Source organism: Balaenoptera borealis, assembly GCF_965194805.1.
Source record: "Balaenoptera borealis genome assembly, chromosome: 13".
In the NCBI taxonomy this organism is placed as follows: Eukaryota; Metazoa; Chordata; class Mammalia; order Artiodactyla; family Balaenopteridae; genus Balaenoptera; species Balaenoptera borealis.
In genome coordinates, this window is record NC_138870.1 from 45,031,893 (window position 1) to 45,052,574 (window position 20,682).

Genomic DNA, 20,682 nt, shown 5'->3' on the forward strand with positions numbered 1-20,682 from the left:
CCTTCCCACCACACCCAACCAGATACATTTCATCCTATTTCTTTAGTTCCCCTAAGAAAGCTGCAAAATCCACCCTCCCCACCCAGTCCCTCTGCAGATCAGCTCGTTGCTTCCCCCCTAGAGGGAGCCACATCCCATGAGTTTCCATCACTTTATTTGCAAAAATAGAAAACTCAGCAATATGCGACACAGCGGGGTGGAGGGGAGATGTAAACAGGGGAGGGGACAGCACCCTGACCCCCCCAGAGAAAAAGGGGAGCCAGTGGGAATCTTATTTGGCAGCTAAATACAAACTGGGGATTGGAGGAAGAAGGGAGGGGTCACAGGGGCCCTGGGCTCCCCCTCCCAAGACCCCTGGAGGAAGGGGTCAATTCCAGGGTGTAAACAAAAGCTAATAAATAAATAGAGGCTTCCTCTGGGTCAGGGTGGGATCAGCTAAGCAGTGCCCACCCCCCCTCTCCCTGGGCCAAGCTGCTCTGGGGGTCACGGGGGGAAGGCACTAGGGGGAGAGGGATCCCCTGGCCCCTCTGTAGTGTAGGAGGGTTCCTGCCCCATGGCTGAGATGGGGGGCAGGGGGAGCCCAAGGCACATGACAGGACTGGGGGAGGGGCTTGTAACTGAGGGCACAAGGTAAACTCTGGGCCCAAGCAAAGAGGTGCAGAATGGACCTGCCTCTGTCCCTTTCACCCTCTGGCCCCCCACAGAAATGCAGGGCCCGACCTGCCCCACCCTGACCTGGCACGAGGATGGGGGCACAGCGGGCAGCATGCACCCGGCAGTTGCCTTACGCAGCATTAGGCACCAAGGACAGGGGCAAGAGGGTGGGCTCAGCCCTCCCCCTACGCCCCCCTCTTTTGGTCTCTAGTGTTCCTATTTGCTCCCAGAGGCCTAAGCACCCGGCAGAGGAAGGGGCTGTGGAATGGCAGGGTCTTCCTCCCGGGCCCTGGGGAGCCCGGGACCCTGGTGTCTGAGGGGCAGTGCTGAGATTTTAGAGTCCAAACCCAGGCTCACCCCTCTGCCCTCTCTCCTGGAGGGAACAGGGCAGGCTCCCAAGACTGGAGAGGGAGCCGGTTAGAGCAGGAAGGGGATGAACACGGAGGCACCCCTGGAAACTTTGGCAAAAACAAGGAGCTCAGTGGAAGGGGTGGGGAGAGGGCAGAGCAGGTCCTCCCCCAGTCACTGGCGGTGTCTGGGAGATGGTCAGTCTGCTGCCTGGAGCCCCCAACCCGAGACAGGGGAAGTCAGGGGCCCTGGTCAGGGTGGGGGCTGCGGCCCCCTCTGCCCTGGTCCCCAGGAACCTCATCCTCGCTGGAGGCCTTGGGGTGGGGGCCAGGCTGCGAGGAGTCGTCCTCAAACATTTCGGGGTTCTCCAGCATTTCTCGGATCAGGGGAGGCATCGGGCCCGGAATCTCCATCTTCAGGGTAATGGCCCTTTCCGCTCCTGCAATGGAGGGACAAGGAGGTTCGGGGGGGCTGAGGTACAGCCCCTAAGGCTGACACCTTAACCTTGCTGGACTGCCCTCTAACTCCCCTCTGGGGGCTCCCAGCACAGGCCTGCCACCTCTGTCACCCTCTCCCTATTCTAGGGTTCCTGGGGACTGCTCCTCTGCCTGGAGCCTCTGCCTGTCTTCTCTGCCAAGCCTGCTGCCCATCCGTCCCATCCTTTCAGGCTGTCTCCTCAAAAATCACGTGGTGCCCAATTCCAGCCCCACTCCCTGGACACCCCTCCCCCAATGTCCATAGCTTGCCAGTTGTTCCTAGGGCTGTTCTTAATAACGTTTATAATTAGAACGAATATTTATCAAACACTATCTGCCAGGCATCCTCCTAAACCAGTCTTGTCCAATAGAACTTTCTGTGATGAGGGAAATATCTCCTCTGTCCAGCGCAGTAATAACTGGCTGCACAGGGTTACTGAGCACTGGAAATGTGGCTACTGCAACGGAGGAACTGAATTTGTAACTCAGTGCAGTTCTAAGCCCATCGTGTGTTAACTCGTTTCATCCTCACAAAACTTAGGAGGTAGGTGGAAGTCTAGCCCAGTTTACAAGCAGAAAAACAATAAAAGAAAGGCACTTGCCCAAGTGTCCCCACTAGCATGTGGCCAGAGCTAGGATGCTCGCGTAGGCTGCCTGGTTCTCACCCACTCTGTTCTTGTCTCTGCCTGACCCAGGAGACCAGCAGCTCCGGGAAGAGAGAGGGGAGGCTCGCTCCCGACTAACCCTTGGTGCTGATGCCCCGGAGGTCAGTGATCTTCATGAGCATCCTCGGGAACATGTAGGGCTGGCTGGGCCGTCGCCGCCGGGCATAGAGCCTCAGGGCTTCCAGCAGCGGCTCCTGAAGCTTGTCCACTTTCTCAGGCTCCTCCAGGTCCATGCGGTCTGTGGGGAAAAGCACAGGGGAGTGAGAGAGGAAGAGATGGGGAAGACAGTGACAAGTGGCCCTGCCCTATGGCCCTCCAGGCCCCAAACTTTGACCATGAGCCCCACCCAGGACATCTCCCCTGTTCCAATCCCTTCCCTGCCTCTGGCAAGAGGTTTTCTCTGGTAAATCGCTCCTGCCCAGACCTCTATGTCAGCACTAGTATCGGGGGTCTCCTCAGCTCCCCCTGGCTCTTCCCCTCTTCTTGTCCTTTGTTCCAGGCTGCCAGGGAGTCTGTACTGGAGCTGAGGAGTCTGTGGATGGGACCAAGGTCTCCCGCCAGGTGGGAGATCAATCAGGTGTAGGGTGTGGTGGGAAAGTAGTCCGAGCAAACGCCAGGGGGCGCCCCCGCACCTCCGCAGATGAGGCAGATGGCACTGAGCAGCCCTGTCTCTGTATCATCCATCTCCAGTGGCAGGAGCTGCCCAGCAAAGGCAAAGACGAGGTCTGTGAGGGGCCCGAAGCCAGCGTTGTGCATCTGGGTCCGGTTCAGGGTCAGCCCGTCAGAGAAGGTCATGGTGTCCTGCTCTGGGGTGTACCTTGTGCAGATCCGCAGCATCTGGAGGTAGGCAGGGGGCAGGGTTAGTGCTGTCTCTGGGAAGGAGCGCTATGGGGGTGGGGAAAAGAGGGAATGAGGTGCAGGTGGAAAGTGAGGAGGTTAGGTCCTGAAGGAGGGCCACCTGAAGCAGGCAGGGGGAGCAAGGCAGAGAGATGGAGGGTCTGAAGTTGGGGGAGGGAAGAGAAGTCAGAAGGAGGCAGGGCACCCAGAAGTCTAGGATCAGATCTCAGGGGCAGAGATGAAGACAAAAAGAGCTTGGGTTTCGAGGAGATCTGGGGAGTCCCAGATTGGAGGGGGGGAAGAGCGATAATGAAATCTCTGTGTGGACCAACTCCTTGGTCTCATATGAGGGTCAGGCTGTGGCAGAAGACAGGCCACGGGTCTTAACTTACTAGGATGTCCAGGCAGGCAGCCTTGAGCAGAGTGATCTGGTCAGCAATGCTGAGCCCTGTAAAGCCCGGCAGCCGTTTGGCAAACTCCACAATCTTGATGATGCACTTGGTGGCTAGCTCGCTGAACTTATCCCACAGCCCCAGATCCAGCTGCACCCGGTGGTCTGCACTGGAGTTCTGCAGGAAGGTCCGGTTAGAACACAAACGAAGGCCTATCCTGGGGGGCTGTCTTCTTTCTGCCAATACCCCAGGCTCTCCCTTCTGCATTCGGATGCCCTCCTTGTTTGTCAGCACCGGACCATGGCCTCCAACACAACCCCTACCCATTCTCCAAAGTCAATGGTCCCCTGCCCTCACTGGGGCCCTGCCTACTCCTCACCGTGGTGTATTTGCCCAGCTGGCAGAGCGAGGGGAAGGTCTCCTGATGGGCTTTGCTGACCTTGGTGATGAGCTCTTCTAACTGGGGGCTCAGCTCATAGCTGTCAAGTGACCCTTCTTCCTTCACCTCTTTCTTCTTCTTGTTCCGATCATTCCGCACAGCTTGGGGGTGGAGGCGCAAGGAGAGGATCAAGACCCTCAGAACCTCCCCCTGGGTATCCCCTCTTACCCTAATTTAATGTGCTCCTGAGCATCCCTTCCCTGGGACCCTGGGCAGGGCCTCAGTTTCCCTATCTCCTACACTAGCTCCCATTCCCAGGCTGGCTCTCCCCAGCCCCACCCAGGGCCTGCAGGCCCTGCTCCCTCCCCAGGCCCTTCGGCTCCATCCTGCCCTTCCTGTCACCCTGCAGGAGCTGGGGAGGGGGGGCAGGATATGCAGGCAGCAGGATATCCACTTATAGCCTTGGCAGCACAATGGTGCAGGGGAGGGGGGGCACCCCAGATCCACCTCAGGCTCAGTCCTGGGAGCAGGGGAGGGGACTGGCAAGCCCCCCTAACATCCCCATGAAACAGGGAATGTGCACTGGTAACCCCCATTCACTCATTCAGAGGAAGGGTTAAGCTCTGAGAAGGGAGAATGGGAAGGGGTGGGGTCTCCTGGGTGAATGGAGCTAATCAAATAGGACTGGCCAGGGAGGAGGCACAGCACTCCAGGGCGGCTGGAGGCTGGACTGCAGAGGTCAGGAAAGTGGGGGTGGCCAGTGGGAAGAGGGTGGCAACCACAGGCTAGGACAGGAGCACTCCTGCCCAGGCAGGCCTAAGGGCCTACCTTCCTTGGACATGCCGACTTCAAAGCACTTCTGTAGCCGGCAGTACTGGCAACGATTCCGGGTCACCTTGTTGATGATACAGTTTTTGTCGCGGTGACATGTGTACACCATGTTCTTCTGGATGCTGCGGCGGAAGAAGCCCTGGAGTTGGGGGTAAGGGAGGAGGGTCAGTGAAGCAGGATGTTGGGAGTACCAGCCTCTCACAGGCCTTGCAGGCCTGAGCCAATCTATTAACCACCTCTGTGCAAAGCAGCCAGTCCCCTCCCACCTCAGAGGGATACCCACCCACACACAGTGAGTCTCTGATCTCACGCAGGTAACTGGGTGCCCAGTGCGCCCGCCTCCACCACGTACACACCTTGCAGCCTTCACAAGAGCTGACCCCGTAGTGGTAGCCAGAGGACTTGTCATTGCACACGAAGCACGGCTTGTAGACCCGGGGAGGTGGAGGGGGTGAGGGCGAGCTGGGCACCATCTCCTCTGAGCTAGTGCTCTGCGTCTCCACCGCTGCGGGGAAGCAGTGATGTGAGGGTCAGGGAAAAAGGACCCCTCAGATCTCTAGGCATCCTCATCAGATACACACTGCCCCCCCACTCCCACTTCTTCCTCTGGCTCAGCGGTGACAACACCATCGCCACCACAGTGATTTAAAGTCCCAACAACCCATATACAGCCCCATAGTAAACACGTCCAGAAACCCCTAAACGACCACTATTACCTCCCAGTCTGGCCATCTCCCCCTACAATAATGCCCTACGGGACACTGCTCAATTCTCCAAATTCTAGGTCGAGGCCATTCCAGAAGTTAAATTCTCTGGACCTCAGTTTCCCCAGCTACAAAGTAGGTGTGTTACGTCCCGTGGCTCTGAACTCTCTAGTCACTCCCTTTCATATCGGGTCCCTGCCGGGTAGTCTCCCTCCTACCCTTCTCCTCCTCATGAGGCCATAGATCTGGGTGTGAGGAGGCAAATTCCAGACCACCTGTGGCTAGCACCTGGCTAAATGACCTGCTGGGAGGCTCAGGAGGTAGAACAGAACCTCATTTTCTCTCAAGCAGTACAGGGTAGACAATCCTTGAGCTTCTCCCCCTCATATCACCCCCCCAAATAATCACCAGTGTCCTTTTCCCCAGAAACCACTGAGACAGTGGAGGAAATGGGACACAGGTATTGGGAAGGTAGGTTAGGGCATATGCAACAGCCTTATTTTACACCCGAAGAAACTGAGGCCAAGAGAGAGAAGCGACCAGCCCAGTGCCACACTGCCAGTTATGGTGGAGCCAAGGCTCTCAGGTCTTCTAACTAGATCTACGTGACCTGGCCAGGAGTTAGAGAAGTTGGGAAAGGGAGACAGGTATTTGCTCAGATTCTCAGGTCTAGAAGCTGCTGGGGGTGTAGCAAAGCAGAGAAGTCAGGCGACAGTGGGTAAACAGGGCTGATGGGGGAGGGGAGCTATCTCTGGACCCTCTGTGAGCCGTGTCTTCACTCCTAAACTTCCCCTGCAAATACCCAAACACAGCTCAAACGAGATCTCCACCCATGCCACGCACAGTGTGAGGGGGAGGATGCCCTCTGTTTGGGAGGCTGCTGAGTTAAACCTCTTTTGGGTGTGTGGCTGATCTTCAGAGGCTTGAAAAAAAATCTATAAATTAAATTATTCAACCTGTAGGACCAGTTGCCCAAACCTGGAGGGCCTACGTTAATGCAAGAAAACCCTAAGACCCTCCCTAAGGAGTGTCCCTTGCTTGCACCCACCTCATGAACACCTTCTTCCTTCTAACCTGCTGTAGCCCACCTGGTCAGAAGTCCACCCAGGCCACCAGAAGGACAGAAGGAAGGCCCGGACGCTGGGGTTCGGGCTAGCTCCACCCTCCCCACAGGAGGAAAGCCCTCCCCACCCCCCGACACACAGACACTCAATTAGCATAAGAATCCAGTTGGAGTGAGATTCCCCAATGAAAAAGGAGAGAGGAGGGGAGGAAAGGAGGGTGCCTGGAGTCTATTCAGGACCTGGTGGGAAATGGGGGGGGGGCCCGCTGGTGCTGAGAGATGGGGGGTGGGCTGGAATGCCTTTCAGGATGGTTCCAGTGTCCTCTGAGGGCACATGTGCTGCCCACAGGCCAGTGCGTGGGGTGGTGCTCACTCGGCGCTGACGCCCTCCCTGCCCGCAGAGCGCTGCCTCATTTCCTCTCTTGCAAAAGGGCCTGGGTGTGGTCAGACTGGCATGGGCCAGTGCCAGCCAATTATTATGAGACTGGGGGTGGCAGGGAGACTGGCCCAGGGGCAGCTTTTCTCATATGCGTGGTACTGTCGCCCCTTCTCGGAACCCCTCTGGCACACTCCCGTCCCTGAACCCTAAAGCGCAGCCCAGTAGCTCTGGTCAGTCTGGGAGCGAAGGGCGCAGGAAGGCTAATCGTTGTCACTCCACTGAGATTCCCTTCTCAGCCCTGGGCAGAGACCCCAGCACCAGGGGGATGCCGCTCCTGGCTAAGCAGGGGCCCCTGCAGGGGAGGAGGCGGGTGGCTCTGGGGTTTTCTCCTTTTAAAGCCCAAATTGCTGAAATTGAGGAAATTCCTGGCCAGGCTGAGCGGAGCTTCAAACAAACTCTTTATAACCGGCTGTAAACACTCCCAGCTGCGAGGCCCAGGGCTGAGAAGCCTGGACTCACAATCTGACACACACCTCCTTGGAGACACTCTCACACGTCAACAACACACGGGGCACAAAAGCAGGCACTTTACCAATGGGCTCCTATACCCCAACGGGACCCTGGCACAGAAGAACACCCAGGCGGGCACAGAGGCACACTCACTCCAGCCACACCGTGGAGCTGGATGCACAAGTCATAAGGAGGACACACAACACCCAGCGCTCGCTTCACAGTTGCAAGCGAGAAGCTCTGCCCCCAGACAAACACCCATGGCCTGCCAACGCAGCACCAGGACACCTACGCTGCCAAATACAAACACACCAAAGGACCTCTTTCCTTCCCTGGTTTAGACACACAGGTCTAAACTACTTTCTCTCTGAAAGTGTGTGGAGCAGGCCTGAGGCCCACCAAGACCCTAGAGGCCAAAATTGTTGGTCCAAACTGAAATGCAAAAACATACTGCCAGCCAAGTCCCACGGGCTTCCCTGGGCCTGAAAAAGACGGGGTTCCTGCCCAGCCCCCACAAAAACCCTTCCTGGGAGATTCTCTCCATCTCAGCACCCCTCCCAACATACCCCATATCCCCATCCTATTGGGCCATGAGAGAAGGTTAAGAATTCACAAGGATTTGGTGCAAGGCAATAGTTCACGCTTTCCCCGCCCTTTAAATGCTACGCTTTTCATTCTTGCCCCACCCCACCTCACAGTACGGTCTCCTGTTTGCCACCTCCCTCTTCCAGTCTCCCAGTTGTTAAATCTGAGCAGCTCTGCCCTGCAACCAAAAGACCAAAAAAAAAAAAAAAAAAAAAAAAAAGCCGATCTCGTAAACAGCGCTGCCGAGTGCCAAGGAGCGAGGCGCGTTGGCGGGGGCTCAGTGACCCCGCGCGCGCACTCCCCGGGCGCCCGCCGCCCGCCCCTTCCCAGCGTGCCCCCCAGCCCCGCGTCCCCGGGCTCCGAGCGCCGTCCCAGCCCCGGGGAAATTCGGGGGTGTTCCAGGCTCCCCTCCCCACCCCCCCCTCACCCCCGCCAGGCACTTCAGCCCGGGCTTCAAAGCCGCCTCTCATCTGGACTTCATTTTTACTGCCTCTCAATCCCCGGCTTTTTATTACCGCTCTGGAAAGGGGTTCCAGGGCCCCAGGCCTGGCATCTCCCATTTCACAGAGAGGGGAAGATGGATATTTGGGGACCCAGGAGTCCCGCTCCCCCTGCCGCTGCCAGGCCACTCCTCACCATAACACCAACTTTTCTTGAAACTTTTCGCTTCCTACTGAAGTTGTGGGCTCGAGCCATAGGAAAAAGTGCACACAACCCTATATACATTTCCTAAAATTTGTTTTCTCAATGGGGGAGGGGGACGCCAGAACCCAGCCTGGCCCCGCTTGCGTGCACAACCCCTTACACCCCGCACGCAGCACACACAGAGGGTGCACGCTCGAACACAGCACTTTCCAAAACCGCCCCCGCAGCCACGCAGGGCACACGCCCTCCCGGCCTCAAGTCACAAACATCCCCACACGGGGCCATGCGGACCTGCCAACGCTGGCGGAGGGCGACGCTGCGTGGAGAGACCCTTACGCCCACACCCGCACCGCCTAAGCGAGGCGCTGCACACTCCAGGGATGCACACGCTCTGCAAATAATATTTTTACACTCGCGACTTCCCACATGGACTTTACAAACGCCACTCACGGTCCTGGGTGCCATAACCCTCCCGGGCCACGGACCTGCCGGCACAAACTACCAACGCACCTCGGCCTCTCCCTATCCCCGGGAACTCTGGAGGGTCACCAACCACAGGTCCTAGCTATACACCCACCATAAAAAATACACACACACTCCAAACACTACTGCACACACCCAAAGGAGTCGCTGAGGCCCCCACGTTTAAAGGGCCAGTACCTCTCTCCTACACACCCGTCCCTCACATGGAAAGGGTCAGAATCTCCGCTTGCAACCCAAGTCCACCTTTTACACACGGAACGAGACAGCCGCTGCCTGTCCTGCACCCCGCACCCCACCCCCAATGTAGGGCTCGGGTACCTACATTGCAGACTGGCGGGTTGCGGCCAGGCAAAAGACTCGAGTCCGGCGAAACAGGAGCTGCCGGTGGCTCTGCGCAGCAAGCCGGCCCCGGGTCCGGCCGCCCCATACAGCCGTCGCGGACCCGGGGCAAACGTTTCCATGCAGTCGTACATCGCGACCCGGCTTGGAGGGAAGCTGGGTGCTAGGAACACCGAGGACCCGCAGCCGATTCCCCCTCCTCCCCCGGCGGCGCCCCGCTCCTGGAGGGGGGGGAGGGGGAGGGCTAGCGTAGGGCGCCGGGCTGCATGGGGGGTAAGGGGTGGGCGGGGAAGAGGGGGATCCCCAGCAGGGGAAAGGGACTGGGCGGGGCGCAGAGCCGGGGCTGCAGCTCCAGCCGCGGTCCGCCTCACTCTGGGCGCCTCGGCGGCTAGCACTGGGGAGACGTTTTGTAAAAGCGAAGCCCGGCGGGGTGGGGGTGGGGCTTGGAGAGCTAAGGGGGCCGGGCACCAAGATGAGCAGAGCTGGGAGTGGAACACACGCACTCGCACCGTGGCGCGCTTGCTTGCTTAGACGCACATCCGTGCATGCATTTATCTTGGCAGGCACCACGCATTTGCAAATATGCAATAGTGCACATGCATGTCTGCACGCGCATAAAATTAGAGGTGCACACACGTTTTTGCAAACACACCTGGCTCAGGAGAACACTTGCAAGGATTCTCTCTCCACAGCTCGGAGGCTTTGCAAGCTTTTGCACTTAGGCGCGTGCCAAGGTCGGGGATGGGGGAAGGAGTGGAGAAACCGAGCACACGCATTTCCTTTCGAGTTTCCCCCTCCCCCAGCGCTCCTTTTTTTTTACACAAGTCAGTACAGGCAGGGGTGTCAAGGAGGACTGGGGAGAGGGAACATGGAAGTTCCCTGCGCGCGGCACTTCTCCAGAGCCCAGGGACCTGCACTACCTTCACCCGCTCATTCCCAGGCCTGGCTCCTCCCTCTCCCTCCGCGCGCGCGCTGCAGGGCCGAACATTACATTCCTGCGGCTCGGCGCGCGCGGCCTGCTCCTTCCTTCCCGTCCTCCCACCCCCGGTCGGAGGGCCGGAGCGCGCTCCCGCCGTGAACTCTCCGGGAACCCCCCTCGGGGCGGGTGGCCGGGCGCGCTCACCTCCTCCTGACCCGGCCCCGCCCCACCCCGCCCAGGCCGTAGCCCGCGCCGCCGCGGAGTCCCCCCGCCCCTCCTGCGCAGCCGGAGTCTACCCTTCTTAGGCCGAGGAGTCCTCCCTCCGCCGCGGCCGGGGCTGCCTCCCTCCGAGTCCCCCAAGCCCCATCCCGCGGCTGACACTCCCGGAGCTCCTCCAATGCCCCTTCCTCGAACCTGACTTCAGCACAAGACTCCCACCCCAAACTGCTCCCGCCGTGCCAGCTGCGCCTCGGACGACACTGCCTTCCTGAGTGCCAGCTCCCCTCCCCCAGAGTCGCTACCGTGCCAGTCGCCCCCAAGTGCCAAGTGCCTTTTCGGCAATAACTGCGCGTCTGGTCGGTAACTGTTCTCAGAGTCATTAAATACCCCCACCAGTGGCAAACTGCCCCTTCTCCCCTTCAGCGCCACACTTGGTGCCCTTCGGATCTCGGAGGGCCGCCCCACTCCTCCCTCACGGGCCCCTTCCGGGCACTGAGTGCCCTCGACCGGCGGAGAAGGGGGTGGGGGGGCGGGAGTTTGGCCACGTCAAGAGTTTGCCCTCGCCGAGCCGGGCCGAGTCGGGGACCCTGGCCCCGGGACAGCGCCAGCGGCGGCGACTGCCGGAAACCGCCCCTTTCCCCACGCCCCGCCCGCCGCCCGGCCGCCCGGCCGCCCGGCCGCCCGGCGGGCCGGCCCAGCCGGCTCTGTCAGCGCCGCTCACAAGGGGAGTGCCGGGGGAGCGGGAGCGGCGCCCGGCCCGGCCCCTTCCCCCTCCCGGCGGCGGTGGCTGGGCCAGGGCGGGGCGCGCTTTTCTAAGAATCTGTTGTACCGGGTGGGGGGCGCACTGGGGTGCCGCAGGAGTGGGGCGCCAGTTTGGAAGAATAAAGAGCAGGAAGGGGTGCCAGAGTAGGCGAGGGAAGGGAAGGCAGGCGCGGAGGAGGGGCCGGGGTGGCTGCCGGGGACTGAAGGGGGCAGGGCTGGGAAGGAGGGCCTGGTTGGCGGATGGGGGGCCGCGGGGTGGCAGGGCCGACTCGGGGGACTCGTAGCAGGGATGAAGAGGGAATGCATTGCTCTTTCCAGTCCAGCCTGAGCTCCCTGCTCTTGCCCCAACCCCAAATACCCCATTTCTGACTCCAGCCATCCCCCACAAAAAGAAAAAAGGGGTGGCAGACTTCTGAATCAGAACCTGGCCAGTGGCAAAAAAAAGTCAATTAAGTGCAAAATGGGGAGTACCCCCAAAACAAGGGGAGAAGAGAGCCCTGATTAGTCAACTCTAGGCTGTCAGTACCCCCCACCCTTCCCCCTCCGAAATCTGAAAGGTCCCAATTAAGTCAGGCCTGCCTGGTTGGTAATTAGAACCAGAAGTGGCCAGGCCACAGGGAGGGGGGTTGGGAGTGGGGCACAGGAGGAGTGGGGGGAGGGCTCCAGGAAGTCATGAGTTCTCAGTAGCCCCCTTTTCTCTCCACCAGATGCACCCCACTCCTCATCACCCCATCTGTGTGTGCTTCCCAGGCATTGCAGGGAGAGGGGGCTTTAGAAGGGACCAGGCATTGGGGTGTCAGGCCCACCCTAACCTCCAACCCCAACCCCCCATTCTAGACAGTCTTAGCCTTGAGGAGAAGGTAAGAGGATGGGGGAATCTAGTGCCCCCTCTTTTCCCCAAAGTCCCCCCAGCCCTTATTGCAGCAATTAGACCCATTAGCCTTCTAGCATTTCATGGGAACCAGATGTTCTCCACCAGCCTGGTGGGAGTATGAGGGGGGGTTGCTGCCTGACTCACCCCCTTCCCTATGATCCCCACCACCAAGGCGCACCCCTCCCAGCTAGAGCCCCACAAAGTCATGGCCCCAGAGGCAAGGAGAAGTGTACCCCTCCCCCATTAAAGAAGCCGTTCGCACTGAATCTGGTGTGGTCACCCCTCAGAGCCTCTACCACCCTGGCAAGGATGAATTTGGCCAACGAGAGGCTCTGCGGGGAGGAACAGCTAACCCCTTCATCCCTCCTTTCCTCCCCTCCTGCCACCTTCTGGAAGGGGCTTGAGGATAACTGGCTCTGAATTCCTCATGCTAAATTCTCCTTTTCTTCCAGAACCTTCCCTCAAAAAACTGAAGTGGGGGCATTTCAAAGCAAAGAAGGCCCCACCCCAAGGGTAAGTCCTAACTTAGGAGTCCCACCTGAAGGGCAATAGGAGGGGTCTCTGGAGGAGGGGGCAGCAGTGGAGCGAAGGAATAGGGAGGTGTGAATGAGGGACGGGCCCCAAAGCAGGAGTGCTGGGCAGGATGGGGGCTGGGACCGGGGAGGGGGCCAGGAGAGGGGGGTGCAGCCTGGGCCCCAGCGGCGGCGGCTTGCCCAGCTCCCCCCGCCAGAGAGGTTTCCTGTTGCAATCAAAGCCCCGTTTGTGTCGGCCTGGAGCTGGAGCCCGAGCCTGAGCAGGAGAGACCAGGGAGGGGAGGGGAAGGAGGCAGTCGGCTGGGGTTTTTTCCTGGAGGAGGCCTCTCTGCCGCCTGCTCACCACCGGTACCGCCCGCTTAACAAGTCCCCTTGCCTCTCCCGGAGTCTGGGTTCTCTCTGTGTCTGCGCCTTTCAGCCTATGTTATTTCCCTCTCATCTGGTTTAGGTCTCTGAGTCTCTCTTTTTCAGTTTCTTTTAAGTAGAACTCTTTTTCTTCCTGTGCCAGCCTGTCCTCAGTTTCTCCATGTGACTTAGTATGGTGGAGCCTGGGCTCCCTTGCCCAGAGACACTGTCACCAAGTTCAGAGGACAAGCAGGGCTAGGCCCTCAGGACACCAGCTATCTCCTCAAGAGGGGGAGGAGGGCAAGGCTTCCCTTCCCTCCCATCACACTCTGTTCCCTGCAGTCTTGATAAAACAAACATACAACACACCAGTGTTCATAAACATGGAGATACACGAGGACACAGACACCAGGGTTTTATGCATGTGTGTGAGCAAGCACACCCAAACCTGTGTGCGTGTGTGTACACACACACACACAGACACACACACACACCCCTCCGCTTTCCCACGCACACAGGCCTGTGCTGCCCCGGCGGCACGTGCTCCCCTTCCCACTGCCCTCCTCCACCACGAGGTTCTGAGACACCTGCCTTAACCACTCAGGCCCCTAGAGCACCCCAAGAGATGGAGCAAGACTGCCCTTCTCAACATGGATGTCTCCAAGGTGCTAGGGACCCCGCAGTAGGATTCAGGAGCCAGCCCCAGGGAGAAGTTCCAGACTCCTTCAGGGACCACCCCACCTCCCTCCCACAGACCAGGGGAGAGAGGCTGAAGAGAGAGACCCAGACTCCAGGTGAGTGTGGCTTTGGCATCAGACTTAGGCCTCCAATCCCCCTCCATTAGATGTCCCAGCCAAAAAGGGACAGCAGGGCAGAGAAGTGAGAGAATACACTTTCCCCCTTCAGCCACTGTCCCACCGGGAGGTCTCCCAGACTCCGGGATCCCCTCCTCTCCCCACTGCTCCCTCTCATTCACCACTAGGTGCTGCGTGCCCCACTCCCATGCAAGCTGTCTGGACCCAGGCCTTCCCCTCCTCCCCACCCCACTGCCCCCTCTCTGCCCAGGCCTGTCCCCCTGCTGCCAGCCACACCCTCCCCAGCTACCTGCCCTGGTTCTGGCTCCTCCCTGGGATTTCTTCTTTCAGCCCCTCCTCCTGCAGGGCAACCTTTGGGGATACAGCCCAGTCTGACCCCTTCCCCTACCTTGACCTCACTTTGAACCCTGACCTTGGTCTCAGTGTGTCCAGGGCACAGGGGCACATGGAGAACTTCACTGGGGACTGGCTACTGGCTCTCAGCATTCTCCCCGCCACCATTCTCTGTACTCTGCCTCCTCACTCACGCTCCCTTAGCTGCCTCAGGAACTCGGGAAAATCAAGTCCCAAGATACTGAGTTGTACTGCCCTCTGCAAGAAGTACATTCATGTGGGGAGGGTGGTTCCCTCCCACCCCCCAGACCCTGGGACAGATTCATGGGGTGCAAATGAGGTAGGGGAAGCCCAGCTGAGGTTTCCAAAAAGGGGGGCTTTGTGCTCTCTCGTTCACCTGCGTGCCACCCAAATAACCCCTGTTGGACTACAGACAGGCCACCGGCAGGCCTCACCAAACCCCAGACACACCGTCAGCAGCCCTATGAAATACTGCCTCACTCTTCACACTGACTCTTTGTTGCAACCCTGGAATTCTGTATGTGAGCAGCGTCTCAGGGCCATGCTGTGCACACACAACTGCATATGGCCTCTCACACACGCACACGCCTTCTCTAGATGAGCAAGCTCTTTCCAGCAGAGCTGCCAGCCAGGCCTAGTCACCCCTTCACACACACACACACACACACACACACACACACACACACACACAACTTTCGGAGTGCCTGCTCCTAAACGCAGGCCCCTTCTCTCCAACTCTCTCTCTCTCTCAGCTTGTGGAGCTATAAAGGATGTGTCTTTATCTTTTGGTCTTTTCTTTTACCCCTGTCTTTCTCTCTCTCTGGAACTGCCCCTCTCTCTATCACCTCCCCTTCTATCCAGGTGGGGGCTTCTCTATGCCAGCTCCCGCACTGACCCTCTACCCCACAGAGGCCAGCATCCCAGCCTTCCGGCTCACGGACACCCACGCCTGTAATGGCCTAGCGAGGAGGAACAACTACCAAGTGGAAGGAGAGGGGATCCAGAGGGACGAAGAGAGGCCTAAGGCTTGCTGCCGTCAGCACTCAAAGGCTTCACCCAAAGAGGGCAGGCCTGAGGGACAAGTAGGGATCTGCACAGCATGTGGGCACCATGCCAGACCTAGAGAGAGGGGAGGAGTCCACAACCCACATGGCTGGAGCAGAGGATGCTTCTGGAACACCCCCTGCACCTCCCCGGATTACTTAATGGTACAAGAGCTACCTTCATTGCGGCTGTTTCCACCCTCCCCAGAACCAAGAGGGAAGTTTCCTGTCCCTACACATCTTTGGGCACCTGGCACTAGGTTCCTTTCCTCTTTCTGCAGCCTCCCCCTAATTCAGAACAATTTTACCTCTTGATCACAGAGTTGGGGTACTGGCCTCCCAGACTCCTCCGTTTTGCAGCCTGGCTCCCCACACCCCGCACTGCAGGCAGGCAGCAGCCTCAGGCTTCCCCAGACCCACCTTTGGCTGCCCGTACAAAGGGGTTCTCCCTGCTAGTTGAGTCATTCAGGAGGCGACTGCAGAGCCCCAAATTTTAGGCGTGCTACTTTCCCATTCTAGTTGCACAGGAGAACTCTCATTTGCAAGCATGTCCATTTGCTCCACATCCAAACCCCCTCGTGGCTACCCCTGTCACCTCCTCCATTAGATCAAACCCCCAGCCCGGCCTGCCTTCCTCACTGGGGCACCAATTTTCTCTATCATCCACCCACCAAATGCCCTCCTGTTTCCACTTGCCCTCATCCCCCAAGATCCCTGAGACTCACACAGAGAGGCCATCTCCTTGGGGAGGTCAGGCTGGCCCAAGCCCCGGAAGCTAGGACTCAGCATCTCGAAAGGTGGAGACCCCCTGAGTGCCCCCGGGAAGGCGAAGGGGAAGCCAGCCCCTGGGTAGCCAGAGCCAGGCCCCAGGGCACCAGGCGTAAAGAGTCGCTCCTTATTGGTGGCCATGGCCGCTGCAGTGTGGGAGGCTGAATCCCCTGGGGTCTGCAGTGGGCGGGGGACTTCTTCAGCCACAGCCCCCGCCCATGCCCACTGCCCTGGCCTGGGAGGCTCCGTGCCCGCCCTGCTTGGCCTGCTCACTGGGTCTCCAGGACTCCTAAGGAGAAAGAAAGGAAAAGGAGGAATGAGAGAATGATCACTCTGAGGTTCCAAGCCCCATGGCCCTCTCCCAGCTGGAGTCTTTTCCCTCCTTGCCGCCCTCTGCCACACAGTAGGGGAGGCAGGGCAGGTGCTGATGCAGGCTCAGAGAAACTCTCCTGGAAGGGTAAATTGAGTTTCCAAGGTGATTGATGGTCTTCAGACTGCTGGCAGAGAGGACTCCTAGGCTAAGAAATGACCATTAAACACCACCATGGGCTGGACACTTGATTTAACCCTCACATCAATCCTGTGAAGTAGGAATTATGATTCCCATTTCACAGATGAGGAAACTGAGGTTAAGGGACTAGTTTAAGGTCACATGGCTGTAAATAGTAGAGCCAAGATTCAAACTCTCTACCATCCTGGAGAAAGCAAACATATCTGTTTTAACATTTTTGTTAAAAAATGTTACACCTCTCTGGACCACAGACTCTGGAGCCAGACTACCTGAATTGATGCCCACCACTTGCCAGCTGCAGGACCTTGGATGTATTAGTGTTACTTAATCTCTCTGGGCCTCAGTTCCCTCCTTTGTCAATTGGGAATCATAATAAGCCTCACTTCATAAGGTTATTAGGAGGCTTAAATAATTTATCATATGTAAAGTGTCTAGAATAATATAGGGCACATACTAAATGCCATATAAATGTCTCCTGTTCTTTCTCTTTGTACCTTCTTTTCCTCCATACCTCTCTTCTAATTTGCATTTCCTTTCTTTCCACCTTCCTCTATACTCCCTCTCCCGTTTTCCCCTCCCAGTTCTGTCTCTGTCTCCAATTATCCCTCACTCCCTAACTTCTCTTCAGATCCACAGAGGTTAATGGAAGCCCCGCTGTGTGCCAGGTATGATGCTAAGAAGCTCCTCTCCCTGTCCTTAGTTTACTTTGCTTCTCCATCTCTTCTCTGTCTTTTCTGAGCCCTCTGCTTATAGGAAGCCCTCCCTACATCCTCCCCTCCCTCAAATGTAACCTGACCTCAGAGGTTTTTAACCTGAGCCCAAGGGAGGGGGAGGGGAAGGAGGGAAAGAGGAAGTGGGAATCCTAGGGCCAGGCAGGTGGTTCCTCTCCTGATGCTCTGACAAGGGAAAGGTAGGCTTTCCCAGGAGCCTCAGAACCACCCACCTGTCTAGGGAGTTAGGGGCTAGGGAAGGAGAGTCACCCCAGCCTGGGTGCCTCCTCTACCAGCCAGAACCATAATGGACTAGATGAAGAAGGACAGAGAAGGACCGAGAGAGAGTGAAACACAGAGTCCTCGGGGTGGGCAGGCCCAGAGGTAGGTGATGGGTATTTTGCATCTCTTTCCATAAGTCTTTGCTTCTAAGATCAATATCGCTCCGTCTTTGTACCTCTGCTTTTTTTCTTCCTTCCTTTTCTATCTCTCATCTGCCTTGGCCTTCAAGCTCCTGAGGGTAAACTGTCATGGAGGTTACAGGAACTCAGACCCCAAGCCACGACCCTTCACTCAGTCCCAATGCGTAAAGCAGCCACTGTCCCTCACTAGCCACCACCCAGATCCCCAGCACCCTGACTCTTCAGCCCAGTGTCTCCCCAAGCCCTAAAAGTCTGAGCTATGAGCCCCCAGGGTCCATCTCCTTTACCTTCCCCTATTCCCTGAAGTCCTTGTCCCAGGTTAAGCCCAGGTAGAGCCAGGAGTCCGGGCCCCTGAGGCCCCTGGGCCATAGCTCAACAGGCTGGGCCACATTCCAGGTGGATTAACCCCTCCAATGCTAAGGATGAGAAGCTATTAGAGGTCCCCCCAACCCCATCTTCCCCAGACTGGCTTAGACTGAGAACCCGGCTCTGGGCTCCAGCACTCACTATCTTTGCTTCTCACCTGTGGGTGGGAAACAGAGACCTGGGGGTGGGGCAGGAGGACTCCGAGGGTCCCAGAGAGGGATGCTCAGGCCCCTGGTCCTTACGGAGGAATGAAGCTGTGAGTGAGCCAAGCTCTCCCTGGCCTTCCTCTTATTTTGCCTCAGAGAAGGAACTTGAGAGTTGAGTGAAGAGAGGAAGGGGACAGAGATGCATCCCAGTTCTGAGCCTTGGTTTCTCTGCCTTGGCTGGGAAGGGAAGGGGAGGGTCCTAAGTCCTGGGTAGAGGAAGGGACCAAGGAATTGAAGACAGTGGTACACAGCGTAAAAGGAAATCCTAAACTAGGAACCCAGAGGCCTTGGTACTTTGGAGGACCTGAGGAAGGGAGAATGTACTTCTTTCCTCCCAAGATGCCACCTCAGACTGAGGGGGGCTGACCAGGGGAAAGGGGCCCTTGCGAAGTTGCTTCTCTTCCAGCTGAGGTGGAGCTGAGGGGAGGGCATGGATGAAGGGGGCTGCTGGATGGAGGGGGGTTGGGGGCGTCTCTCTGCCGTCCTGCCCGCTCCAGAGCCTGGAACAAAGCTGCTCTTGTCGGCTGCACTCCACCCGCTGCCCCCCTCCCCTCTGTATAAACACGACCACCTTTTTCCATGACCCCATCCCCAGCCTGGGCAGAGAACCCAGGCATCCTCTGCTCTAGCCTGGGCCCCCAGCCTGCTCCCCAGGAGGCAACAGTGGGCTGGGTTTCCCTGGCCCTGTGCCACCCTTGGGGGAGTCCAGACCCTTGAGTCTCCACCTCCCATTACCAGGTGCCTTCCCTCTACCTCACTGGCCCCAGGGAGGGGCAGTACCCAGGAGGCAGGCAGGCAAGGCCGGTGGAATGTGTGTGGGCATCAGAGGGCATGGGTAGGGTGGGGCAGAGGGGGGAACTGGAGGTGCCAGTTGGGTGGCTTTCTGAGCCAGGGGTGGGGGTGTGCCGGGATGGGGGTGTGTGCCCTGTGCTGCCTACTAGGCTCTAAGCCATGGCGTGTGTGTGCATGTGTGTGTGAGTGTGTGTTTCCCTATTTGGGATACCCAAGCTCCAGGCACCCTTCACACACTGCCTCCTGCCCCCTCCCCTGTCCTCTCTTTTCTCGCCTCCAGGATATGGGACGCTGCCTGTGGTCCTCAACCCCCAGTCAGCATCTGAGGAGTGATGGTAAGGGGTAAGGGCAGGAGCCTCAGACCTGAGGACTCGGATGGTAGCTGCCCTGGATGTGGGCCCTGAAGGGGCACAGTCGTCTCAGGTTCTTGCCCTACAGGCCCCTCCTCGGGCTCCCCTGCCCACCCCCCCACCTCACCCCCCGCCCAACCCTGTGTACTCTTACTCTCTGGCCACCTGCAGAGATTCTCTCCTACAAACTGGGTCAGGTTGAGGGAACTGGGCTGTAAGTGCTAGAGACAGTGAGGCAGCGTCAGTGAGGCTCCGGGACTGGAACTCCCAGGTCCCTGCCCCAGTCTCCCTGTTCTTCCTTTGTACCATTCGGGCTCCCCTCAAGAATACTCCTGAGGAGCCCCCGACCTTGGCTGGAGGGAGCCCGGACTCACACCCAAGGTTGCGGATATGAGAGAGGGAATCCTGCACTGCGGTTCAAGGCAACTTCATAGACCCCTATCCTATCCACTTGTCTCTCCAAATTGCTGGACCCAGACGGCCAGAATCACTTGCCTCTGGACCTTTTCCTCGCCCTTCTGTTGTCCAAGCTGTGCCATTCCACTAGGGAAGGATCAGCGTGGACCAAAAATCCTCCCCTCAGATTCCCCAGGGAAAGCCTCAGGGGAGGCGGATGGTGGACCTTCCACGCAGGAGGGGACCCTATCTCCCCTCACACTCCAGGCACAAACATAGGATAGAAGGCCCCTGGCTGAAGACTCTTCCCGCAAAGCTCTCCCCGACTACTCACCGCAGTGAAGGGTGGATAAAGCCCAGCCCAGCCCAGCCTGTCTAAAATCTTCCCCATTCCCTTCCCACATCAGGGCTGACCCCCAAGTCGGGGCAGGAAGCCCCCCTCCACCCCTGCGGACAGCCGGACCAGCGCGGGGAGGAACTGAGCCGGCGTGGCTCCCGGCGCCCCCGCCCCCGGCCCACCTCGCCGGAGGACCCGGGCGTCCGCGGCGGCCGAGCCTGCTTCCCCGCCTGACTCACCTGGAGGGGGAGGGAGGGGGAAGGGAGGCCGCCGAGCCCCGAGGTCCCGGCGTCGGGCGGTCGCGGGGATAGAGCGTCGCAGTGGCAGGGGCTCTCGGTGATGGGGGGCTCTGGGGGGGCACAGACTCTAGGCTGGGACGGTCCCGGGGCCTCTCGGAGCCCGCCCGCCCACGTGACCGCCCCAAAATATCCGACACATTTTCTCCCAAACCGCACACTGACTCTGCAGGCGGGGACACGGAAAATATTTTCTTTCTTTTTCTCCCTCCCCACCCCCCCACATCCCTCCCAGCCTGGCTCCCTCCTCCCCCTCCCGCCCTCGCTCCTCCCTCCCCTGCCGCCTGCCCCTGCCCGGCTCCCTCCTCGGTGCCCTGGGGCTGGGGGGCGGGGGGTGGGGGGGAGGGGGGCTGGGCGGGGCGGGCCAGGACGCC

At 58.8% G+C, this 20,682-nt stretch overlaps 1 protein-coding gene across 5 annotated transcripts; it reads right to left on the reverse strand.

Moving 5' to 3' along the window:
* Window positions 1-137: 137 nt before the first annotated feature.
* Window positions 138-20,487, reverse strand: RARG (retinoic acid receptor gamma). Of its 5 annotated transcripts, none has more exons than XM_082350177.1 (9): window positions 20,252-20,484; window positions 15,880-16,211; window positions 4,939-5,087; window positions 4,580-4,721; window positions 3,752-3,912; window positions 3,373-3,549; window positions 2,776-2,980; window positions 2,223-2,381; window positions 138-1,441 (listed from the first exon to the last, which is right to left on the reverse strand). In XM_082350177.1, exons 2-9 carry the CDS (start codon window positions 16,061-16,063, stop codon window positions 1,242-1,244), a joined length of 1,377 nt encoding a protein of 458 aa, XP_082206303.1. In that variant the 5' UTR covers window positions 16,064-16,211; window positions 20,252-20,484; the 3' UTR covers window positions 138-1,241. The 5 variants fall into 5 exon arrangements, with proteins under 5 accessions (XP_082206303.1, XP_082206306.1, XP_082206307.1 ...); XM_082350179.1 differs by having other exon boundaries at window positions 1,276-1,473; window positions 20,252-20,487; XM_082350180.1 differs by lacking the exon at window positions 3,373-3,549 and having other exon boundaries at window positions 20,252-20,486.
* Window positions 20,488-20,682: the final 195 nt, after the last annotated feature.

Excerpts from the sequence above, each read along its gene's own strand:
- RARG (XM_082350177.1), bottom strand. The coding sequence starts at position 16,063 with ATGGCCACCAATAAGGAGCGACTCTTTACGCCTGGTGCCCTGGGGCCT. Across the intron at positions 3,550-3,751 it reads AGCTGGGCAAATACACCACG|AACTCCAGTGCAGACCACCG; the intron begins GTGAGGAGTAGG and ends ACCTTCCTGCAG. Across the intron at positions 2,981-3,372 it reads CTGCCTGCCTGGACATCCTA|ATGCTGCGGATCTGCACAAG; the intron begins GTAAGTTAAGAC and ends GCCTACCTCCAG.